Here is a 20,824-nt window from a genome sequence, read left to right as displayed (position 1 = left end):
AGGTTCTAGTTGCATTTCTTTCACGATTCATGAGGCAACGACTTCTGCAATGCAAGGATCAGGACTGTTTCAACAACCGGAGTTGGTGGCTAGGTATCTTTCATAGAAATAAACCTTTGTTTGGTTCGGGATAGGTGTCCTTCGCGCATACGAAAAGAACACCTTTGTCTATTAAGCGGCCTGTCGGCAGAGGCAGCCTTGTGCTCCTCCGCCCCATATCATTGGGCATCCGCTCTAGAGTTTGGGACTCGCCCAACGACTTAGCCATCAGAGCATCCCGTCCGGTCCTAGGTCAATGGCCGGACGATCTAAAGACGGTGGCAGAGCAGTCATGTCCCTTTTATTCAGTCCTCGTCCATTTTCCATGGATATGAGGGCTTTATTCCAGGGGAAACATGCTCCTTCAATATCCGTGATCCAGGGTGGTTGTTGGCGCAGGTGACAGTGTCTGGTCATCGCCCCTTGGGTTTAGGTTTCGGTTTCGATTTCGAAAATCCTCCTAATTTATTTCCTTGAGCAGTGCCTCTGTTCTCGTATAGCTTTTCCTTTCCAAACGCGGCATCTGCAACTCGCAGGTAACTCACGACACCTTGGTCTATAACGGCGAGAATGACGTTTCGATACCCTTGCCGTAGCCGCATATAGAGCTGTCTGTCCATTTTCTCGCCTCGCGGCGGAGCTAGTGGTGTGCTTTCGAGCAAAGCGCCCAGCTGTGAGAGTGTGGGCATAGAATGAGTGCGGGAGTCGATGACAGCAATCCTGAAATCGGGAGCGGGAGGGGCAGACTTGCGGAAGGGCGTTGAAGGTTTATAGACGTGGAAGACAACCCGGAAGGGAGCTTCCGTTCGTGGAGTTGGAGAATGGGGGACTGTAGGATCATGCCAGGGTATAATGGAAAGCTTGCGGTAGATATCACCTGGAAAATTAGATTAGTTGGCTTGCGCTTCAGGGCTTCTTCCATGGCCAACTCACTATAGCTGCGATGAATTCCAACACCAACAAGGGGTATTGTCGCGGTCGTAAGACTTGGAGTCTGAAGCCATTTCATGAACCGCTCATACACCCCTGCTAGACCTGCACCAACCCGAACCGGTTCCTCTGTCTCTGAATCGACACCCGATTTCTCCGTATCGTCATACCATCCAGGCGCCCGAGTAAGCGTATAACCCAGCCGCTTCAATCCCGTATAAACCGTAAACCTATCGATGGTCAACCCACCGTGCCCAATAAAACACGCATACGCCGCCTGCAAGCTCATTGGGATCCCCGAGTCGCCCGCATCCCCAGTATCACCACACCCCGTCGCGGAAACAGGCCACCGAATCTCCAGACTCCCTCTTTCAAGTAGGTACAGCGCCTCCTCAGGAAGCAACCACACCCTGTTCCACCGATCTCCCTGACCCATCGTTTTGAAAAACTGGCCCTTAGGATTGGCCACGTACACACACGCGTCCGGATGAATGCCCAGCTTCGTCACCGCAGCTTTTCCCGGTTTCAACTCGGTGTTCTGCGTTTCGCCTTCCGGGAAGGGCGCTATCGAAGGCGGCGCGGGTCCGTCTGGCGCGTATACACCTACAATCCTGTGTTTTGGGTGGTGGAGTCGAGGGTACGAGAGGGCATTGTGCATAGCCCTGCGTGAGGCGGCGAGGACATCAGCTTGGAATTCTGTCGGGTTGGGCTCAAAGTCTTTCTCTCCTCGTTTGGGTAGGCTAGACTGTGATGGATCTGCAAGGCTATGGTGCATTGATTTAGTAACTGGGCTGGACATTGAAGGGCTAACTGGCTCGCGAAGCAATACTGACAAGGAAAGGTGGTTTAGCATGCGGAAGTCTTGTGTTTCGTCCGACAGATCGGTCTCGATATGAGTGGAAGTGTCGTTTGAGGGCATACGAGCGACATCTTCGTCCATGTCTGCCATTTTCAGTGCAAATGAAGCTCTTGGCTCCCAGGTGAGGGTGTTGTGCACGAATGATGGTGAGAGCTGATATCTATCTCCGATAAAAAAATCTCGGTGGTCCAAGCTTATCAGTTCCACTTGTGACTACAAATCGCGGGGAAGCCGTCGATTGATAATATTTTACGGATACGGAGCTTCATGTGCATCTCCCTTAAAAGGTAGAATTCTGATATGCCATGGATTCCGCTATTACAGATTATAACGAAATCCTTGATCAGGTATATCTCAAACACATAATCAATCAGGCATCTCCTAACCTCAGCCAGATCCACACAAACCTCACAAACGCTCTCAACACATTCGGTGCCTCCTCCCAACAGTATCAGAATATATTGAAGATACTAAAGGAGTGCATGCATGACATCGAGAACGATAAAATAAAGATGTCCACCGCTCTCGACCCAGATATCCTGAGCTTGGCGATGAAGTTCTTAGAGCTTGGGAGATGATCTACTATTCTCGATGCTTCAGGTCGACCCTGAATGCGGATCTCCGTTCATCATGAACAACCTGGTATCTCTCCAGTTCCGCGACTTGCGACAGATGGATGAGTCCAGCGGGTCAGTCTGCATGAAAGGAACGTTCGACCAAAGCCAGTGGTTTCCTGAAGGTCGCCATCGGAGCCGAGTGAAATTGATGACCCAAGTGATATTCAGTCATTCCGGCATCATAGATCTTACATATTATATTGAACTATATGGTGAGAGGACCATATGAGAAAAGCGAGTGGCCCACCGGCGACGACCCCCAAGATATAAGCAAGGCCGACCAAACACCTCGTTTTCCCCGCCCTAACAAACCGCAAAACGGAAAGGCTACCCTGAATGACATGCAACAAGACAAACTCCAAACCCATGCATTCGTAAAACATGACCATGCTTTGCTTCTAAAGCAGGGCGTACCGCCGTGGTTGGGAACTTCCGCTCTCTCATAGGTGGTTGGCGGTTGAGGTAGTAGAGGACTTCTAAGTAGACCACAGATATTCTGGTCTAGTTCGAGAATGGTTCGGTTTCAAAAACAGAGCCATTTCTCAATCGATTAGTGGCTTCTTCTGGTTTCCAACGATTGCCACTCCGAGATGTCGCAGGGCATTGGGATCATTGGGCCGTACAATAGACGGGAGAGGTAACATAGGGTTATCTGGGTTCACATGGACTGCATCTCGAGCAGCTTGCTCAATGGCTTCCATTTCTTCTTTGCACCCCGCATGGTCGAGAGGACAAACGACGATTGGCTGTCGAATCGCAATGTCTCGTGCAGACGTCAAATGCGCCTATACTTGGATTAGTCTGGTTTCGAGAATTGCCCTGAGTTGGCTAGAATACAAACCTTGACTGTTAAATAGTACTCGATCTTGTAGAGACTTGCTGTAGTAGTGAAACCGCTTACAGCATACGTTGGAAAAGCTGCTTTACCTCTAGGAAGAATTCCCTCTGCGTCTCGCAGATCCTTTGCTGGGAATACTAAGCCCAAGTTTGTCAAGAAGCCGGTAGGCGGCAACTTCACGCCAATTGGTTCTGTTCGTTTGGCCAGCGTTTTGACCTTGCGCTGTGGTTCATCGCCCTCGTGGTTGTAGATGATCTCCTCATCGATACCAATTGTAATCTTGTTGATTGTGACTTTCCTTGCTTTGGCCATCCAGTCCGGATTCGGTGATAGCTTGACGTAGACGCTGACGGGGTCGAGAGGGCCGTAAGACCATCGTGGTAACGAGATTCCTAGAGTCACCAAGTGATCTGTCACCCGTTCCGCCGACTCAGGGCGGTTGTACATTCCAAACGTGGATAGTGTGTCGTATCGTGAGATCGGTACTGGAAATGCATACTTCCTTTGTTCCGATTGGCCCTGTTGGACCGTCACGACAATTTCGTAGTATGTCTCCGCAGTGCGACTGGGGAGTTGCAGGCTGGCCGGAGGAACGCGTCTTGAAGAGTCCGATCCACCACGTCCGAACGGGATGAAGAGGACAAAAGGCAAATCCATGGATATCACTTCCTCATATTCTCGACCGGCCGGACAGCGAAAAAGCAGCATCTCCTTGCCGACAATATCAGTTAATTCCTTCCTAGGGGGCGCAAGATGCTTCTTGGTCACGGAGTCTGCTGACGGGTGTATTGTCTCGCGGCGATGGAGGGATACTGTCACGAGGGATACATTGACGGGTGCGGTGATGCCAACGCTGGGTCTGATTTCGACTTTACCTTCAATTCGCGGCTGCATCAAAACGTTAATCTCTCACTGTTTCACACCCAGTCTGGCTAGCGCTTACCATAGTCGCAGAGATACCAGGGTAGCCGATCAGAAAATTACCGTTCGGCGGGCCTGACACTCGCACGAAGGCGGCCATAGTGAGAGGGCTGTACCCGCACCACCATGGGCACGCGGCGGTTGGAAGGGATGCGCTCCGAGATTGTTGCGGAGATTATGCGACTCGAGGGACGTTGTTAACTGCTGATAAATCATAGAGACCACGGACGATCAGGCTGTCCCGCTTAATCGCATCTGCGCCAAGGGTCTTACAATGACGCAGGTGCACTGAACGGATGTGGCTCTAGGAGGTGCAGTCACGGATTCAAGAGTAGGCGGTAAAAGCTGCTCGTCGATAGGGATGTGCCGTGTGCACCTTCGGTATGGAGATGATGAGACAATCGCAAAGGGACGGATAGTTGTACTTTTTCAGCGATGATGAAGTTGAGTGGCTGTAGAGGTTGTAGAGGCGGTTTGTTTATTGGCGCCGATGTGGGGGAGAGTGATGGGGAGCATTTGGAGCGGCTAAGTCCAGGACTTCTGCTATTCTCTCGAACTCGACAGAACTGCCCCAGGCCTCGCTTCACTACAATTCGCGAACGATCGGCACCCAACACGAGGGCTAGATTATGACATGACCTTACCTCTCAGGGGTATTGGATGGTTATCTTTCAGCCTCAGACTCGACTCGGGGAAAACACTTTCCTCTTTGACTATGTACCTGTTATTGTTGATTGATTTTCCCTTTGTCTAGAGTTATGGAACGGGGAACCCTGGAACTCACCGAGAACTCAAACTGAGCCTCAAACAATTTAATCATCCTACTACTAACCGCTACAGACAGTTTCCTTACAGCTCCGCCAGGAATTAAGACTATTCAGATACCCCAGCAATTGTTCGCTGTCCATGCCGCTCCTCGTCCAACAGGGTACCTATTCAGCGGTCTACGTCATAGCCTTGTTGGATACCAACTCCACAGGTATCAGCTAGACACGATCTGACAGCACCGACATGACATTCAGCCCCCAGCGCTGCTTCTTCTACTTGGGACACTCGACGTCAGCTCCAGATATTCTGATGGCTGGAGAATCCTTATCTACGTACTGCAGCAGATCAGCCCACCGTTAGCGACGACGGCTGCACGCCGGGAGAAGATTTGGTCAATAACTGCATTGATATCAACTTGTGTGCCGTGAGTATGAGAATATATCTTGGTATGCTTACATCTCCGACAGCACCGAATATGCGCCTAACGCGACCACTCAACGTGAGCTTTTAACTTGCTTTCGCTTTTGTATTATAAATAATGAAAGAAACAAGGGGATGACAGATGAATTTTTGGCGCCGAGTGTCTTACGTTTGATCCCGGAGCTATTTGTAGTGGCAGGTTTGTCTAAGGCCTGGAGATAAGGTACCTGCATTGAAGAACTGATTTAGGGCTTTTCTTTTAAACATATTGCCAGAGATCTGTGTTCCTAAACCAAATTGTTGACTGATGACCATTTGTACCCCAAACTTATCCTCAGTTGCATATATACTTTATATTCTCAGTGCCCCATAGATATTGAAGTATGTACCTCCACCAGCGGTTGATGGTTGGTTGACAGTTGACGGTTCGGTTGCCATGTGCAACGCCCACCATGACATCGCTTTCTCCACATCCACCAGAACCAGATCTCACAATCTGCAAGCTGCAACAACCTATCTGCCTTGAACGGCCTATTCCGATACAAAAATTACTTTCATATCCCGGAATCTATTGAATATGCCCACCACTCGTCGCCGCGGAGGCAACACTGCCGCCTCCCGCTCAGGTCAGTCGACGCTTTCATTCGGCGGGAAGTCCAGAGTCACCAAGCCATCGGCCACGTCGACACGATCTCAGAAGATCAAAGACCTCGAACCAATCTCAGCTGCTGTCACCTCGACCGAAGAGGTCCCAGATCCGGATCAAGCGCCCGTCCTTCCCTCTGAGCCGTCACAGCCGCACGTTGCGGAGCTCGCCGTCAGACAGCAAGCCCGGGAGGAGATCCAGCAACCGCTGTGCGAGGAGGATAAGAAGGCGATCAAGATCACAGAACAGGAGCTGCAGCGGTATTGGAAGAAGGAAGAGCAGACAAGGAAGGCGCCTCGAGGTGGGTTTTCAGATTGTGATGTTAATAACCTGTTTGCCGAGGGAAAAGATATGCTTACGATACTCCTCATGAGCAGTCCACCAGGAAGATCTATCATTACACGAGAAGATACTGAGACATTTTGACCTGTCTAGTCAGTATGGGGTATGTCTATTATGTTTTACTCCTGCCGCTTTCCGCGCTGAGAGCTTCTCTAACATGATATAGCCATGCATCGGAATTGCTCGGCTAAAGCGCTGGAGACGAGCGAAGATGCTGAATCTCAATCCTCCTATCGAAGTCCTTGCTATCTTGCTGAAGGAGAAGGACACAGTGAAGCAGAGAGCTTATGTCGACGAGTTGATGTCTTGAGGATCTTTCTATGAATGTTTGTCACTTACGACATGATCTGGGAGGTTAATGAGGTGCTGGATCGGCGTTGGGTTTCTAATTTCAAGCAGGGCGTTCGGTCTACTATGCAGATCATACATCGATAGGAATCAATTAATGACGTGGATTCTCTTAGATTCTTTCTACTGCTGAATTACTCGGTTTGATGACATTGCTAAGCCTAAGTCGACTGATTGCACCTAGTAACAAGGTACTTCAACCATATAGTCAGGTCATTTGGCTCGAAATCCATTCGTAGGAAACTCCAATGACAACGTATCTTCGAGTCTTCCTGTTGTAACACTAGAAGCTGTTGAAGACATCGAACAAACTCGGCTCTTTTTCTCTCTACGCCTGTATCCGATCCGTCGTCGACCCCCTTTTAATTTTAATCTGAGCTGACGGGAAGAAATAGCTTATTGTTACTCAGAGTACGCACGTAGCAACACTCTCGCCTGAGGTCAGGTTGTGCACTGGCTTCCAAGAAGTGATCGGCAGCGCAGAGTACAAATGCATAGTTTCGACCAGGTCAGGGATAAAGCCTATTTGTTTTCCGTCTGTCTCGTGGAGTATCATAATGATGCAAACGAAGCCTGTTTAGCTGTTCCTTCCAAAGCTTTTCTTGAGTCCACTCTGGTGATGAAAGTTGCTCACTTTGCACAATAATTTTTACTCACTGTTGACCTTAGCCAGCTTAGTCTGACCATGAAGTCCACCGTGGGGAGCTCTGCCAGGTATCACGTACTTTTAGACTCTTGTGTCCATCAATTTGTTCGATCTGACATGGACTTGAGACATTAATAGTTAATGCTTGAATATAAAGTGTTTTGGTGTCTCAAGAGTAGATCATCTGGGGTCTCCCCCGCATTTGAGCTGTTCAATCTCCTGTACATAGTATCAAACTTGACTTTTTGGCTGAAGTCTATCCCTCCCATTTGTGGGATGGATCACTTCAGACGACGGGCTGGTAATTCATGCAATGCTACCCCACCCTGGATATCTGGTTTCTTGCTTTCCTATCCCTGTGAACCTTCGGTGGCATTCTTCTCCTGGCCAGGATCTGTCCATGCATTGTTCCCGGAATCTTGCCCCAGTAAATGCTTCCAATTCATGGGTGGCCTGAACACCCTCTGCTATACTTGATGCTTATGTTAGAAGGTGAGGAGTTCTCGAACTATCCTGCTGCGTTGCCTGAGAGGGTCACCTTCCTTACACTCAACAGCGTACAGTAATGTAACACATCTCGGACTTATAACTCATCGGAGTCATTGAGGGGACGGTGTCCTCGAACGCCTGCGAGTTACACAAGCTTTCCGCAAACATGACTCAGTGGCGACGAATGATAAGATGAAGTTTGACATGCATACGTCAAGTTTGGCTGGGATCAACTGGCTCTGGACGTGTCGATCACTTCATGACCCCAAAAGTTTCAAGACTGAAATGCAGCATGTGATGCAGCTGTCCAGGGTCTGGTGCAACAGTCCTGGCTTGGACTACGGTATATAACACGCTTCCGTCCCCTGGAATGTACAATGGCGTTCATTCAAAGGTCTTACACTCGTTCAGTATCTTGTCATTTATACTGTCGTTTCTGAATTGGTCTTTTTTTGTCCAATCTTGTGCTCTGAATTACTTCGAGCTCTTCATATCCAATATGCACTTCTCTCGTGCTTCCATCGCCCTTCTAGCTGCTGGCCTTGTCGGTGCGCAACTACCGGATATCCCAGGCTGTTCTGTAAGGGTACCAGTAAGAAACATGACCACCGAGGCTAACCTTTTATAATCAGCTGAGCTGCTTCGTCTCTGCCCTCTCCGCTGATGGGTGCTCATCCTTAACCGATTTTGCGTGCCACTGTCAGAAGCCTGAACTTGTTTCGAATATCACGCCTTGTGTGCAGAGCTCCTGCAACGTTGCCGATCAGTCTTGTAAGTCTGCCTCAGATTAAAAATATCCATCGAGACAACTGCTGACAATCTTTACAGCTGTCTCCAGTGCCGTCGTTTCCCAGTGCTCTGCCGCCGGTCATCCAATATCTGTGCCCCCTGTCGGCGCTGCCAGCACCACAGCTTCGGAGACAACCACTACTACGGAGTCGTCGACCCAGACTGAGACCACCACTAACACCTCATCCACTGGCTCTTCTATCTCCTCGTCGGCAGTCTCTTCAACCCCCTCGTCCTCCTCGGCCTCGAGCTCACACCATCAATCCTCTAGCTCTGCCTCGGCCACTCGCACCGTGACGAGCTCAGGATCAAGCTCTGCATCTACCAGCGCCAGTGCTTCTGCAACTACCACCCTGTCCAACAACGCTGGTTCCGACAAGGCCAATGTGGCGGGTGTTGCTGCCGTGGCGGCCGCTGCTCTCTACCTGCTGTAGGTGAGCCAAGGATGTGGACGACGTGGATGGGATTTAAGCCGGGCCATTATGTAGGAATGCATGCGAATGTATATCTATACTTAATAGTGTTGCATTATTCTTACTGCGTTGAGTTTCTGGTATTTTGTACTTATTGCCTGCTAAGGGCATAGGGCCCTGACAAAAATTCTTCAATAACGACGCTCTTTACAGGAAAATAATATCAGACGTTGTTGGATCCTACCTACAAAATGTGCTGCTGTCATAAGTGCCTATAGAGCGGATTGGCTAAGACCGCTCACTACAATATGTCAATTCCCCGACTCAACCTTGAGAGACTTCTTAACTAAGACTGAAGATTAATCTTAACGACGACTACTGCTTCTGAGCTCAAGAATAAGCAGGTCGAAAATCTCAGGGGAGAATCGATAATCAGCAACATCACATGTTGCCCTTGCCCTAAGAACACCCAACCCAACTACATAAAATTGATCAGCACCAAACTCCGCTGGAATAGTAGTCCTTGTCTGATCTCAAGCGTAATGACCCCTCTGCGACGCCTTCAGAACATAAGGAACAACATACAAACCCTCGAATTCCTGCGACAGTTGGTTGTAATCAATCTAACCAAGCCTGGTCTACGCTGAAGACCAGTTGATGCACGGCCGGGTTTGACGTTGATATCAGAGCTACTATCTAGGTTTGCAGCTTAAAGCAACGCAGCTACTATACTTCATGGTAAAAACACTAGACTGTCAATTAGTTGCGCTTCAGAGCGGAAGTAATCCAATGTCAGTACGCTATATTAGTTCAAACCCCACAATGGACGCCACTTGTGATAGGATACAGACGCAAATAATGCAAAAGATGAACCCTATGGTACCCATAGCCTTACAAACCCTCCAACCTCCTGGCGACAGGTCACGCAGCTGCCGAAATTGTTCATCGCAAGGCTCACTCTGCATTCCTCGCATACGCAAAGGCATCGACAAGGCCATGTTATGATCGAACGTGGGTTGGTCTGGCAGATGACACACGGTGGACCGTCCGGTCCAAGGCCGGAGGCGCCAGACTCCCACGTCTGCGCCTCAGGACCTGCACGGTTGGCTTCAGATCGACGAGCCAGGATGAAGTTCTCGAGCATCTCAGACTCTTCCTCCGGAGTTGGTTTGCGGTTCTCCTTACCCGTCTGCTGGCCAGCAAGCCGTGAGAATCGGGAGGATAGAAGAACCTGCGCTCTTTCGCGCTCCATCTTTTGGTGGAATTGACGTCGCGTCATAATGCGCCCATCTCGCCCAGCAGCCAGATGGGCAGCTAGGATACGTGCCTCATGTCTGCTTTCTTGGTCACGAGGGTCGAGGAGGCGTGCAAAAGAGCCAACATCCATCAGCGACTCGTCAATAGGGCTGCTCTCCCGCGAAAGACCTTCTGGGTATGGGTTGCGAGGGGTAGGTGTACGTCGACCATCAGACTCGTCTTCCCACTCTGATTCAGCATTTGTTGACATAGATACAACGCTGGTGGTATCGAAAAGATCGTCGCTGTCAGCGGGTACATAGTCGGGACTTTGATCCTGGTTACCCCACGAGCCGCCGGCTCTCCACCAACCATAGAGCTTCTCATCGAGGCGCTTCTCGTCAGACTCCTCCCAACGCGGTGCAATGGAAAGCTCCCTCTTTCGCATTTCCTTCTCTACATCAAACTCATAGTCTCCAGGAAGCTCAAGTTCGCCCTCATCCGTCAGAATCCAGAAATCCAGCGATTCTGCCCGACTGCTACTATTTCTATCTTGCAGGGCTCTTCTGCGCGACCCGACTAGAATCTTCAGCCATTGTGGTCGCGCACTGATGCCGATTCGGCCTAGCACTCTGTCGAATCCATAGGCGCTCCACTTGAGTATGAGATAGAAAATGCCGCGGAAGAAAGAGAAGCCATGATAGCATCTGGTCGCGCCTCTAAATGCACCAACACCACCAGGGTCAGTTTGAGATCGTACGGACCGTGATCCGCCTTTAGGTTTCTCGATCTGCTTCTCCTTCCCGTACCCACTTTCCCATTCTGCCGATGGTTCCGAAATATCGAAGGTTATCGGTTCAACACCTGTAAATGGTACGTCCCCGTCGTAGGCCCTTGAACTGTGCTGGAAAGAGCGTGAACGTCGCGACTTTTCGATCTCTGCCAGTCTATCCTCCTCCAACCAGGTCATCCGACGTGCAACGACCGCTTTCCCTTCATTTAAAAAAACTGCTTCACTAGCAGCGGTTAAAGCAGTGTACCCAATCCGGAGTAACGTGGTGTAGAAATCCTCATGCCGGTTGAAGCGGATATTCCGAATCTGGTTCGCTCCTTGCATGTTTTCGTGGGCGAGTGAAAATCGTTCGCGAAGTGAAAGCGGCTGCCCAGCGTCCAGTGGTAATGAGAAAGCCGTGACCATGAGTGCGATAACATAAATAATCGCGCAAATGACAATGCCGAGTAATATTAATAGGTGAGGCACAAAGTCTACAATGCAGACCGTGGGAAACTTCAGTACTCCAGTGTCGCTTCCCGTCGGTGAGCCAGCCAATAGACCCCATACCATAGCAGACATAAAGCAAAGACCCCAGAAAGTGGTATTGAATAGGCGATACCGGCTTTGTTGACCGAGCACATCCAAAATGTTGGATGTCAAGCTGTTGCAACAAGAGATCAAAGCAATTAAGAGCAGCTCAGGAGTAACGTTCATTCGTTCCAAGAGCTGCGCTCTACTAAGCAGCTGGAGAGCTGAATGGGCGGACTCGCTGGACGATAACGAGCTGTCCTTGCTGCTGGTGTGCTTGGGAAGCCCAAATAACCCGAGCCCAATGGACTGGCTTATCATTGACTCCGCCTCGGCGAAGGCAAGAGAATGCTCAAAAATAGACATGCCAGCCTCAGTCACGACTGCCCTTCCCTGCAAAGCGCAAGAGAGGGTCTCGACAAAGTGGCTGAGGCAGAGCCGCAAGAAAACAGGCCACAAGAAAACGAAAGAGCCGTAAGGAACATCCGATTCGTTGACGGGCCGACCCATCTTCACCGCGCTGCAAGATTGTTGATCGGACTCCCATGACAAAAATGTGGAGCTGAGAGAATAGAGAAACCCGCCTCCACCAGCATGATCAAGCGATAACCGTTTCCCGTGACTACCGTAACGGATGAGGGGGTAATCGGGAGATGTTTGACACCGTATAGCACGAAGTAAGACGAGGATCTGAGAGATGAACAACACAATGGGAATGATTCGCAGCGCCATGCGTCGGTGAAAGTCTAGGGTGAGATGTCGTCTGGTCGAAGCATAGATCGTGATTCGATTCAAAATTAGACCCTTGAAGTGTGTCAGGATATTTCAGGTCCGTCTCAGGTGCTTATTCCTTACCACTGTAAAACAAGCCAAGGACCACCGACTGGTCAGATATGAAAAGAACCCACTAAATCTCCTCATTGCTTGGAGAAATTCTGCCAAGTAAACGCCTGATTCCGTCTGTGCGGCGGCATCGGCCATCCCCTCTCCTGCTGCTCTAGCTACCGCCTGTGTTGCTGCTACCACCGCATCGGCCTCCGATCCTGTTACAGGGGCATGACCTGAGATCCGTGTCGCCATATCAGGTAGCCCCACTAACCTCGAGAGTTGTCGCGGAAGAGTTGAAAACGCAAGGCGCTCCGCCTGACGCAGACCGCGCAATGGGAGAGTGAAGAGCTCGCGAGGCGACGAGAGCAGCGAATATTGGGCGGTGGTAATTGCCGTAGAGTTGACAGATTGCATGGCGGATGACGAAGCTGTGGCGGCTGGAGTCGCAAGGATGGTCGCGGTATCTTGAACGAACGACATATTTGTTTGTTCGGCCTCTGTCAAAAGGCAGACTCTGACCGATTGAGGAGGCGTTGTAAACCAGAAGAAGCCTCCCACCACTGGCCACTTGGAGAAGGTGAGATCATCCGTTCGCAATACAGAGAGACAAAGGGGTTATCTTCAACAAATCATAACAAAGGTCTCTGCTCATATAAGAGTCAGTCAAGGGGAGACGACGTTGAGATACATTGTACCAGCAGAGTGGCTGATGTGAAGTGATTTTGATGGACAGGTAGTGAGGACGATGACCTCGTCCCAGTTGACATGTAGATACCGTGATCTCTCCACGTTATTAGCTTATCGTTGTGATGTCCTTCCCCGAAGTCCCGGCCGGGACACTAACCGGATGCAGTAGTACCGACAGTCCCGCACACGTGCCTCGGCCAGTTGTTGTACTTGAGGGCTTTTAAGAACATTTGACTGTCACTATGATTTTGATGATTAGACTACTTATGTTCAGACCGAAGAATGGGTGCTTATAGTGCTTTCCGAAAAATCGGGCTCAGTGCCGTGCCAGGATCCTCCTTAAATTAGCGCCTACGATGATATTTACAGGACTATAATACCTCTACGCCAAAAAGGCGTCCAGACGAAGGACTCATCAGTCTAGCTAACAATAGAGGAAGGGTGGTTTGCGTTGAGGATACTCATTCATTCATATCAAGTTGTTGTCCGTCATGACAGAAGGCCATAAGAGATAAATTACGGAGCTCTATCACAACTTGTACATCTCGCTGCGACTCCGTACGCCATCGAAAATGCATGTGTTGTCCAGCGGCACATACTGCCTTGTGATCACCTTCAGTGCTTCCTGCGCCACTAGCCCGCCTGTGAGAGCAGATATGTTATGTAGCTCTCCACCTTGCGTGCGTCTCAGCTCCTGCGTAGCTTCCAAGATCTTCTCCCGTGCTTCTTCGTCAATAGCAGCAGGATTTCCGGAGGTAAGATTACTGATAACTCGTTGAATATGGGTATTCCACAGAGTCTCGTCATCAAGAGATACATCAGCAATATTGGATTCCTGAATGTAGGTCACGATGTCATCCAGAATTTGACAGGCGATGAAAATCGGAACAAGAGTTTCTGAAGAGCTGAGGTTATTTGTGATCGTTTTCAGAGTGTGCGCGTCCTCGTTGATGCGAGGGATATCACGGCCATGAATAACCTTGATATGAGCAGCGTTCTTGCAGAATACCTCGATGTCTTTCTCTGGAATGACGGCCGGCCGCGGCCCCAACTGAGCTTCGAGCCTTCTGACTGTTGTTGTTATTTCTTCCACGTCCGTTCTTGCTTTCGATTTGTAGATGTTTTGAAGAGAGACATAGTCTGCCGATTGAGCTTTCATGTCAGGTAGCGAGCCCGGCAGAGGGAGCACCTTGTGCTTTTGGTAAAATTCGTGAACAGCCGCCGCAATGAGCCAGAATTCAGCGGAGTTCTGTTTGAGATTCCTGCACTGATCCATCTCGAAAATCTCACGGATCGAGCTGCGCAAGCTGAACGGATTCAATGATTTCAATACCGCAGCAACCGCCTCGTCATAGTTCTCTTCGCCTCCTTCGGCGTTATTCTTCCTGGCACTAGCCCGAACAAACTCCCTGAACTCTGATTTCTCCTTGTAATTTGAAGGCACGTTGCCGTCATGGGCTTGTTTCCACTTTTCGAGGTAGTGAAGCAGTAACAGTACGTACGGTACGTGGCCATGCTGGTGGTCGTCCATACTGTCCAGGGTGCTAATGCTGGCGCCAGCTGCTGCCAATTCTGGCCATGGATTAAGAAGACGAAGATCTTGTGTCGCTTCAGGATCCGGATGTGTCTCTACAATGGGGAATTCCGCTGGAAGCTGAAGGGAAAACACAGAGTAGAACCCGACAGAGTGCAAATATAGCACTGGGATATTCAGTGCCTTGGCAGCATTGCAAAGAGTATCTAAAGTAGATCGTTTCACAGGACCGGATATTAACACCAGCCTATGGTGGGCAAGAAAGTCTGGCTCCTGTTGCAAGACTTCTGCAATAGTCTAGTAATCTATGTTAGCGTTGTCAGTTCACAAAACTAAGTTAGAAGTGGAATCATATACCTTTGAACGAAAACTTCCTTCGACGTCTGGGTTCAACTCTCTCAACAGGCGGCAGGTTTCCTCAGCTCTGAATTTTCCCAGACTTTCGTCCTCGAGAAAAAAATTCACTCCCAGGTCAGGTTCTGTAACAACAGCAGGATCTACAATTGTGAAGCCACCAATACCGGGGAGCACAAGGTTCTTGAGGGTTTCGACCCCAGCCACGCCCGATACACCGGTGCCTTGATTTCCCCAGAAACCGTCAGAGTTGACTAATAAGACACGAGACTCTTCCAGAGCTTGCTGCCCGCTCGCAGCCCACAGACGTAGCTGGCGGTCATACTTCCTCTCTTTCGAAGATGGCCCTACCAGGGCACCAGGGAAAGTGTCGGTCATAATGCGTGGTTGATATAGTTCTTTGAGTTAGTCTTAGAATTCAGGTATCCTTCAAATTCAAGAAGGAAGAGTGGCAGCCGATATAAGAGCAAGATTGACGGCCCTATTCACTGAAGATTATAGCAATGCATCTGCTTGTCTTGATGGTTTTAGGCATGGCTGTGATGTCGTCACATGACCTGGAGCCAGATCGGCCCGTGTGATATGCTGGCCTGAGAGACCTGAGGCACCAGGGAATATAGGGCAGCGAAGGGCTAAAAGATGACGCCATAACCCCGCCGTCCAAAAGATTGTAGTACCTGACATCAACAAGTGCATTATCTATTCTGTGGTTCGCTCAATTGTAATATCGTGTCTCCTATTGAACAATTTCAATTGCCATGTCATGTCGGTGATTCTTCACCGATTGCACTCTCCTCTGTAAGTTCATTCGTTGTGGCCGTGTGGCTCGACGGAAAATTCTTTGGTTCTCAACTGGACTCCCCCACACCGGGGTTGGTCTCTGGCGATTGTATCGGGGCCATTTTGGCTCCAGCTGCGGGCCCTAGAAAACCTTCCTCTCGGGATGCATGAGCTGTCAGCTCTCAATCTAATTTGTCTATGCTCCATAGGACACGGCCCTTGTTCCTTTTCTCGTCGTTCATCTCGTCCCCTCGTCCCCGTCTTCTCTATCCCACCTTTTCCCCCATTCATCACCCTCCGACTCGTTTTCAGACCACAATGGCTAGCGCAATTGAGGCCGCAAAGCGCGCCGCCGGCAAGGCCGCCGTCGCCAACCACTACCCCAAAGATGCTAAATTTGTCGGTATCGGCAGCGGATCTACTATTGTATATGTTGTCGAGGCTATCAAAGAATCTGGCATCGATACCTCTATGACAAGATACGTTCCCACCGGCTTCCAGTCCAAACAGCTCATCCTTTCCGCCGGCTTGACAGCAGTCGAGTTTGATTCGCTACCCGAAGGAACCGTACTTGATGTCGCCTTTGACGGCGCAGACGAGGTCGACGATGAGCTCAACTTAATAAAGGGCGGCGGCGCCTGTCTTTTCCAGGAGAAAATTGTGGCTCTCCAGGCTAAGGAGTTCATCTGCGTGGCAGGTTAGCGATGACTCACGCTGTCCTGCGGCGGAAACCTATATGAAAGACAAAACATCACTAACACTCCCGTCCAGATTCGCGCAAACTCCAGTCTCGCCTTCTCTCCAATTGGAAATACATTCCAATTGAGGTAGCACCTATCGCGGCCCCTCGTGTCCTAACCAAGCTGCGAGAGCTTGGCAGCATTCAGCCCGCCATTCGGCTCAGCGGCACCTCCAAGGGACCCCTAAAGACGGACCAGGACTTCTACATCATTGACGCACCTTTCCCACCGTTGCTCACCAAGGCTGACGTTGCCGCTGGCAACGATGGGAGCGGTAAGGGAGGAATTTGGGATGTCGATACCCTGGCGCAGGCAATTAAGATGATTGCGGGTGTGCTGGAGGTTGGCATTTTCTCCGGCGTGACTGGACCTCAGGCTCAAGCCCTTGGAGGTATTGGAGGCCAGAAGCCCATCGCTGCTTACTTTGGCATGCCCGACGGCTCAGTATCGGTCAGGAAGGCCATTTCGTAGCCTTCTTCCCGCATGGTCATCCTGACATACTACGCACCGTGGATTACAACAAACAGGCGACTTGGATATATATGATACCATTGAAACTTCGTGCATGACTTCTTGCCGTCAAATTTCACGAGGCTGAAGATCAAGAATGGACAGCTTTGTTTTACTGTAATTATTACCCAGATTTAATTCCACACGCTAGTCATAAAAGTAAAGGCATTCTAATTATCATATAAATTATTTCGCACCCTTTCCTTTCGCCTCAGTCTCACCCAATTCGCGCACATAGATTCGGACAGTTCCCTCTGCGACATCGTCTTTTCCGTCTTCGAAACCAGGGCTAACGGCAATCGCCAAGTACTTTCCATTGCCGCTGAAATCGACAGCAGCAATGCTTGACGGGTATTTCTGATATTGCCTGATCCTCCTCTTCGCAATACCGTCCCAAAGTGCTACGACACCATCACCACCGCCAGACGCGAATGTTCCATGAATGGGATGGAACGCAAGTGTGTTCACGGGATATACGACGTCAACATCATCAGCTGTCTGTCGATGGCACTTGAAAGCATATTTCCGTGCTTGCGACTCAGCAGACGGATCGAACCACTCGACTGCGACTCGTCCCTCAATGCTCGAGGATGCATAGCCGGCGTCATCGGGCATGCACGCGACACAGCGGGTCATGAATTTGAGACTGCTCTCTCGTCGCTGCCACGGTTCGATCTCAATCTTGTTCGGAGGTGTGGCGTCTGACTGGTCTGTGAGAAGCGCCAATGCTTTCAGGTCGTAAATGTGGAGGGAGCGCGACGCCATAGCAACAACAAGTTTCGTGGCGGTGAGAGACATGGAGAAAGGCTTTGAAGGGAGAGGAATGATCGCGGGGATCGAGTCGGCTTCAGTATTCACACGGTGCACATGTAACGTCGAGTCCCACGACGCAGATATGACAATGTTATGCTCCTTGCTGTAGGCGACACACCGGACCCCAGCGTCGTGGCTGCTAAGCACTGTCTGTGTAGATGATGTGACATCAATCCTGCCATATATTAGATAAAGGAACAAGCGGCAGCCAGTCAAAGAAAAGCACCGAGCTGCGAGGAAAACTTACTTTCGGACATCCCAATCCAAACCAGCTGTGTAGATCACATCCTCGTTCTCGCCAAAACACGCGTCGAGCACAGGCGCACGATGTTCAAACTTTTGTAAAAGCTTTCCTTCGCCGACATTCCCATTCTCGTCCCGCAGGTCGTAAAGATAGACGTTCTTATCCCATGACGAAACGACAATTCGAGTTGAATTCGGATCTGGCGAGAACTTCAAAGCGGAGATGGCGTCTGTTGGCGGATTTGCGACGGTGAATTGATCTAGATTGCGGTCAGTATTAGCATGTATAGCGGTTCATAATGAGCTTACTTGATGCCATATTGTGCTTAAATCCTTCTGAGAAGTGACCGTTTCAGTCCCAGACTACATCGATATTGTTGATCGCCCAGCGTCATTGAAGCTTTGCGCTTTAGGTCGTTGTTCTGCCCGCTTATACCGCCTTGGACATATTTCCCTCCCCGCCATCGCCGCAATCTTAGACCATCTAGAATTGCCTTCCTTGCCCACACCTCTCTCGCTGGAAGCTCAAAATGCCTTTTGCGCAGCTGGTAATAGGACCCCCGGGCGCGGGGAAGTCAACATACTGCAACGGTATGCATCAGTTTCTGGGAGCTATTGGCCGGAAGTGCTCTATCGTGAATCTGGACCCCGCAAATGACAAGACATCGTATCCGTGTGCGCTGGACGTTCGCGACCTCGTCACTCTCGAGGAGATTATGAGTGAGGATCAACTAGGTCCTAATGGTGGTGTCTTGTACGCACTGGAGGAACTGGAGGAGAACTTTGAATGGTTGGAGGAGGGGCTAAAAGACCTCGGAGGTAGGCCCTGACCTATCCTTGAGTTTACTGCTATACGACCTAGAGCACAAAAGTTGATACTCATTTGAATAGAGGATTATGTTCTATTTGATTGTCCGGGCCAGGTTGAAATCTTCACCCACCATTCGTCGTTACGGAATATTTTCTTCAAAATACAAAAATTGGGCTATAGAGTCAGTCCATCTTTTATCTCAGCACAGGCTTTCCTGCTGACATCGAATACTACAGCTAATCGTAATACATCTCATTGACTCATACAACCTCACATTACCGTCGATGTATATATCCGCTCTACTTCTCTCCCTCCGCGCCATGCTCCAGATGGATCTCCCTCACATCAACGTCCTTACTAAAGTCGATAACCTTTCAAACTACGCCCCGCTACCCTTCAACCTCGATTTCTACACGGAAGTCCAAGATCTTTCATATCTCCTTCCACACCTAGAGGCTGAGTCATCACGATTATCACATACAAAATTTGGCGCCCTCAACAATGCCATAATTGACCTGGTAGAAGAATTCGGGCTCGTGGCATTCGAGACACTGGCCGTGGAAGACAAGAAGAGCATGATGAATTTACTACGAGTTATTGATAGGGCAAGTGGATATGCTTTCGGGCCAGCCGAGGGCGCAAATGACACTATCTGGCAGGTGGCTGTTCGGGAAGGACTAGGGACCATGGATATCCGAGACGTCCAGGAACGGTGGCTTGACGCGAAGGATGAGTACGACGCACAGGAGCGCAGTGAGCTCGAGGCCGAGGCAAAAGCCAGGGAGCAGGCCGCACAGTCGCCGCCGGGAGAGGGCGATGAACTCGATACCGACCTGGCCAAGTTTAGAGGCTCGCTGCCCGACAGCGGCGTAAAAGTTATACGAAAGTCATGACTTTATGGTCTATCTGTACGTGTATTATAGGGTATCTCTAATGAACAAACAATCTAACCAACACAAACTCCTGATGATGCCACGAGAAAACACACATCGCCCGTTCTGTAGAACCCGGTCAATCCTCATCATCATCACTCTCCATATCCACATCGTCCTCATCCATCACATCTCGCACAGAAGCAGTAGCCAACCCACTACCAGCCGCAGTCTCCCGGCCCTCCAACCCTCCAACCAACCCTTCCAAAACCCCCATCTCATCCGCCCCCGTCAACCGCGAGATCTCCCTGCGCGCCCGCCGAATCGCCTCCTCCTCCACCTTCTTCATCGTCCCCGACACCTTCACAACACGAAATACACACGAGCGCATCTTCCCCCCAGCCGCAGGAGCGCCTTTCTTCATTCCACCATTATTAAAATCCGGTACTTGCGACATATACGTAAGAGCCGTCCAGACGAGACGGAACGATGCGCGCGGACATCGGATGATAGCCGTCGACGTGGCAGGCGACAAATACTTGACTATCCACTCATGTCAAAAACCCGAACACAAATCAAGGAAACACAGGGAGTTACGAAAAACGCACCACTAACACCCCCCAGCCGACCAACACCCCAGTCCCCGAAAATCTCCGCGACTTCCTCCCTCACCATCTTCGCGAGTAAGGCCGGGGTCAGCGCATCGGAGGTGGGCGAGTGGATCCGGAGCTGAGCGTCAGTCTGCGATGGCAATTTAGTTTTGATGGTCGAGGAGGTGGGCCAGGAGGAGGGTTCTGGGTAGAGGATGTCGAGGAGGAGGTAGCGATGTTTGACGCGGACCATCTCGGTTTGTCTCTATTGATGTTTCTTGGATCCCTAGTTCTTCGAGTATGCGTACTGTCTTTCGTTACAGTAATCGGAAGGGAAGCCTTATGCTGAGCTCGAATGTTGGGAAATTCTGAAATTGTAGTCGGTATTTCAATTCTTGCGACTGTCGCGATATCGATAAACTTTTGATATCAGGAGCTCGGACCAATTACTGGTGGGG

General features: G+C 50.1%; 10 protein-coding genes across 10 annotated transcripts; 4 read left to right on the top strand and 6 right to left on the bottom strand.

Moving 5' to 3' along the window:
• Positions 1 to 452: 452 nt before the first annotated feature.
• On the bottom strand, positions 453 to 1,918 carry Aud_004355 (tRNA-splicing endonuclease subunit SEN54 family protein; the record flags this gene model as incomplete). The annotated part of the gene is made up of 3 exons (XM_043289295.1): positions 453 to 916; positions 973 to 1,733; positions 1,803 to 1,918. The coding sequence occupies 3 exons, from the start codon at positions 1,916 to 1,918 to the stop codon at positions 453 to 455; spliced, it is 1,341 nt and encodes a 446-aa protein (XP_043145230.1).
• Positions 1,919 to 2,987: 1,069 nt separating this feature from the next.
• On the bottom strand, positions 2,988 to 4,304 carry Aud_004354 (arrestin C-terminal domain-containing protein; the record flags this gene model as incomplete). Its single annotated transcript, XM_043289294.1, has 3 exons — positions 2,988 to 3,230; positions 3,287 to 4,171; positions 4,227 to 4,304. 3 exons carry the CDS (start codon positions 4,302 to 4,304, stop codon positions 2,988 to 2,990), a joined length of 1,206 nt encoding a protein of 401 aa, XP_043145229.1.
• A 1,665-nt stretch (positions 4,305 to 5,969) lies between these two features.
• Aud_004353 (putative DNA polymerase delta subunit 4) lies at positions 5,970 to 6,690 on the top strand (the record flags this gene model as incomplete). The annotated part of the gene is made up of 3 exons (XM_043289293.1): positions 5,970 to 6,339; positions 6,416 to 6,483; positions 6,547 to 6,690. 3 exons carry the CDS (start codon positions 5,970 to 5,972, stop codon positions 6,688 to 6,690), a joined length of 582 nt encoding a protein of 193 aa, XP_043145228.1.
• Positions 6,691 to 8,362: 1,672 nt separating this feature from the next.
• On the top strand, positions 8,363 to 9,086 carry Aud_004352 (CFEM domain-containing protein; the record flags this gene model as incomplete). Its single annotated transcript, XM_043289292.1, has 3 exons — positions 8,363 to 8,443; positions 8,496 to 8,634; positions 8,692 to 9,086. The coding sequence occupies 3 exons, from the start codon at positions 8,363 to 8,365 to the stop codon at positions 9,084 to 9,086; spliced, it is 615 nt and encodes a 204-aa protein (XP_043145227.1).
• An 853-nt stretch (positions 9,087 to 9,939) lies between these two features.
• Aud_004351 (putative ubiquitin-protein ligase (Asi3)) lies at positions 9,940 to 12,912 on the bottom strand (the record flags this gene model as incomplete). The annotated part of the gene is made up of 2 exons (XM_043289291.1): positions 9,940 to 12,408; positions 12,460 to 12,912. 2 exons carry the CDS (start codon positions 12,910 to 12,912, stop codon positions 9,940 to 9,942), a joined length of 2,922 nt encoding a protein of 973 aa, XP_043145226.1.
• A 736-nt stretch (positions 12,913 to 13,648) lies between these two features.
• Aud_004350 (NEDD8-activating enzyme E1 regulatory subunit) lies at positions 13,649 to 15,385 on the bottom strand (the record flags this gene model as incomplete). Its single annotated transcript, XM_043289290.1, has 2 exons — positions 13,649 to 14,950; positions 15,011 to 15,385. The coding sequence occupies 2 exons, from the start codon at positions 15,383 to 15,385 to the stop codon at positions 13,649 to 13,651; spliced, it is 1,677 nt and encodes a 558-aa protein (XP_043145225.1).
• A 720-nt stretch (positions 15,386 to 16,105) lies between these two features.
• Positions 16,106 to 16,998, top strand: Aud_004349 (ribose-5-phosphate isomerase RKI1; the record flags this gene model as incomplete). Its single annotated transcript, XM_043289289.1, has 2 exons — positions 16,106 to 16,484; positions 16,559 to 16,998. 2 exons carry the CDS (start codon positions 16,106 to 16,108, stop codon positions 16,996 to 16,998), a joined length of 819 nt encoding a protein of 272 aa, XP_043145224.1.
• Positions 16,999 to 17,223: 225 nt separating this feature from the next.
• Aud_004348 (WD40 repeat domain-containing protein) lies at positions 17,224 to 18,412 on the bottom strand (the record flags this gene model as incomplete). Its single annotated transcript, XM_043289288.1, has 3 exons — positions 17,224 to 18,025; positions 18,098 to 18,353; positions 18,403 to 18,412. 3 exons carry the CDS (start codon positions 18,410 to 18,412, stop codon positions 17,224 to 17,226), a joined length of 1,068 nt encoding a protein of 355 aa, XP_043145223.1.
• A 211-nt stretch (positions 18,413 to 18,623) lies between these two features.
• Aud_004347 (GTPase GPN2) lies at positions 18,624 to 19,797 on the top strand (the record flags this gene model as incomplete). Its single annotated transcript, XM_043289287.1, has 3 exons — positions 18,624 to 18,912; positions 18,985 to 19,085; positions 19,141 to 19,797. 3 exons carry the CDS (start codon positions 18,624 to 18,626, stop codon positions 19,795 to 19,797), a joined length of 1,047 nt encoding a protein of 348 aa, XP_043145222.1.
• Positions 19,798 to 19,915: 118 nt separating this feature from the next.
• Positions 19,916 to 20,619, bottom strand: Aud_004346 (Rpp14/Pop5 family protein; the record flags this gene model as incomplete). Its single annotated transcript, XM_043289286.1, has 2 exons — positions 19,916 to 20,319; positions 20,385 to 20,619. 2 exons carry the CDS (start codon positions 20,617 to 20,619, stop codon positions 19,916 to 19,918), a joined length of 639 nt encoding a protein of 212 aa, XP_043145221.1.
• Positions 20,620 to 20,824: the final 205 nt, after the last annotated feature.

Source organism: Aspergillus udagawae (genome assembly GCF_001078395.1).
Source record: "Aspergillus udagawae IFM 46973 DNA, scaffold_3, whole genome shotgun sequence".
NCBI lineage: Eukaryota > Fungi > Ascomycota > Eurotiomycetes > Eurotiales > Aspergillaceae > Aspergillus > Aspergillus udagawae.
The sequence above is the reverse complement of the archived record's forward strand: the minus strand, read 5'-3'. Positions and strand labels throughout refer to the sequence as shown.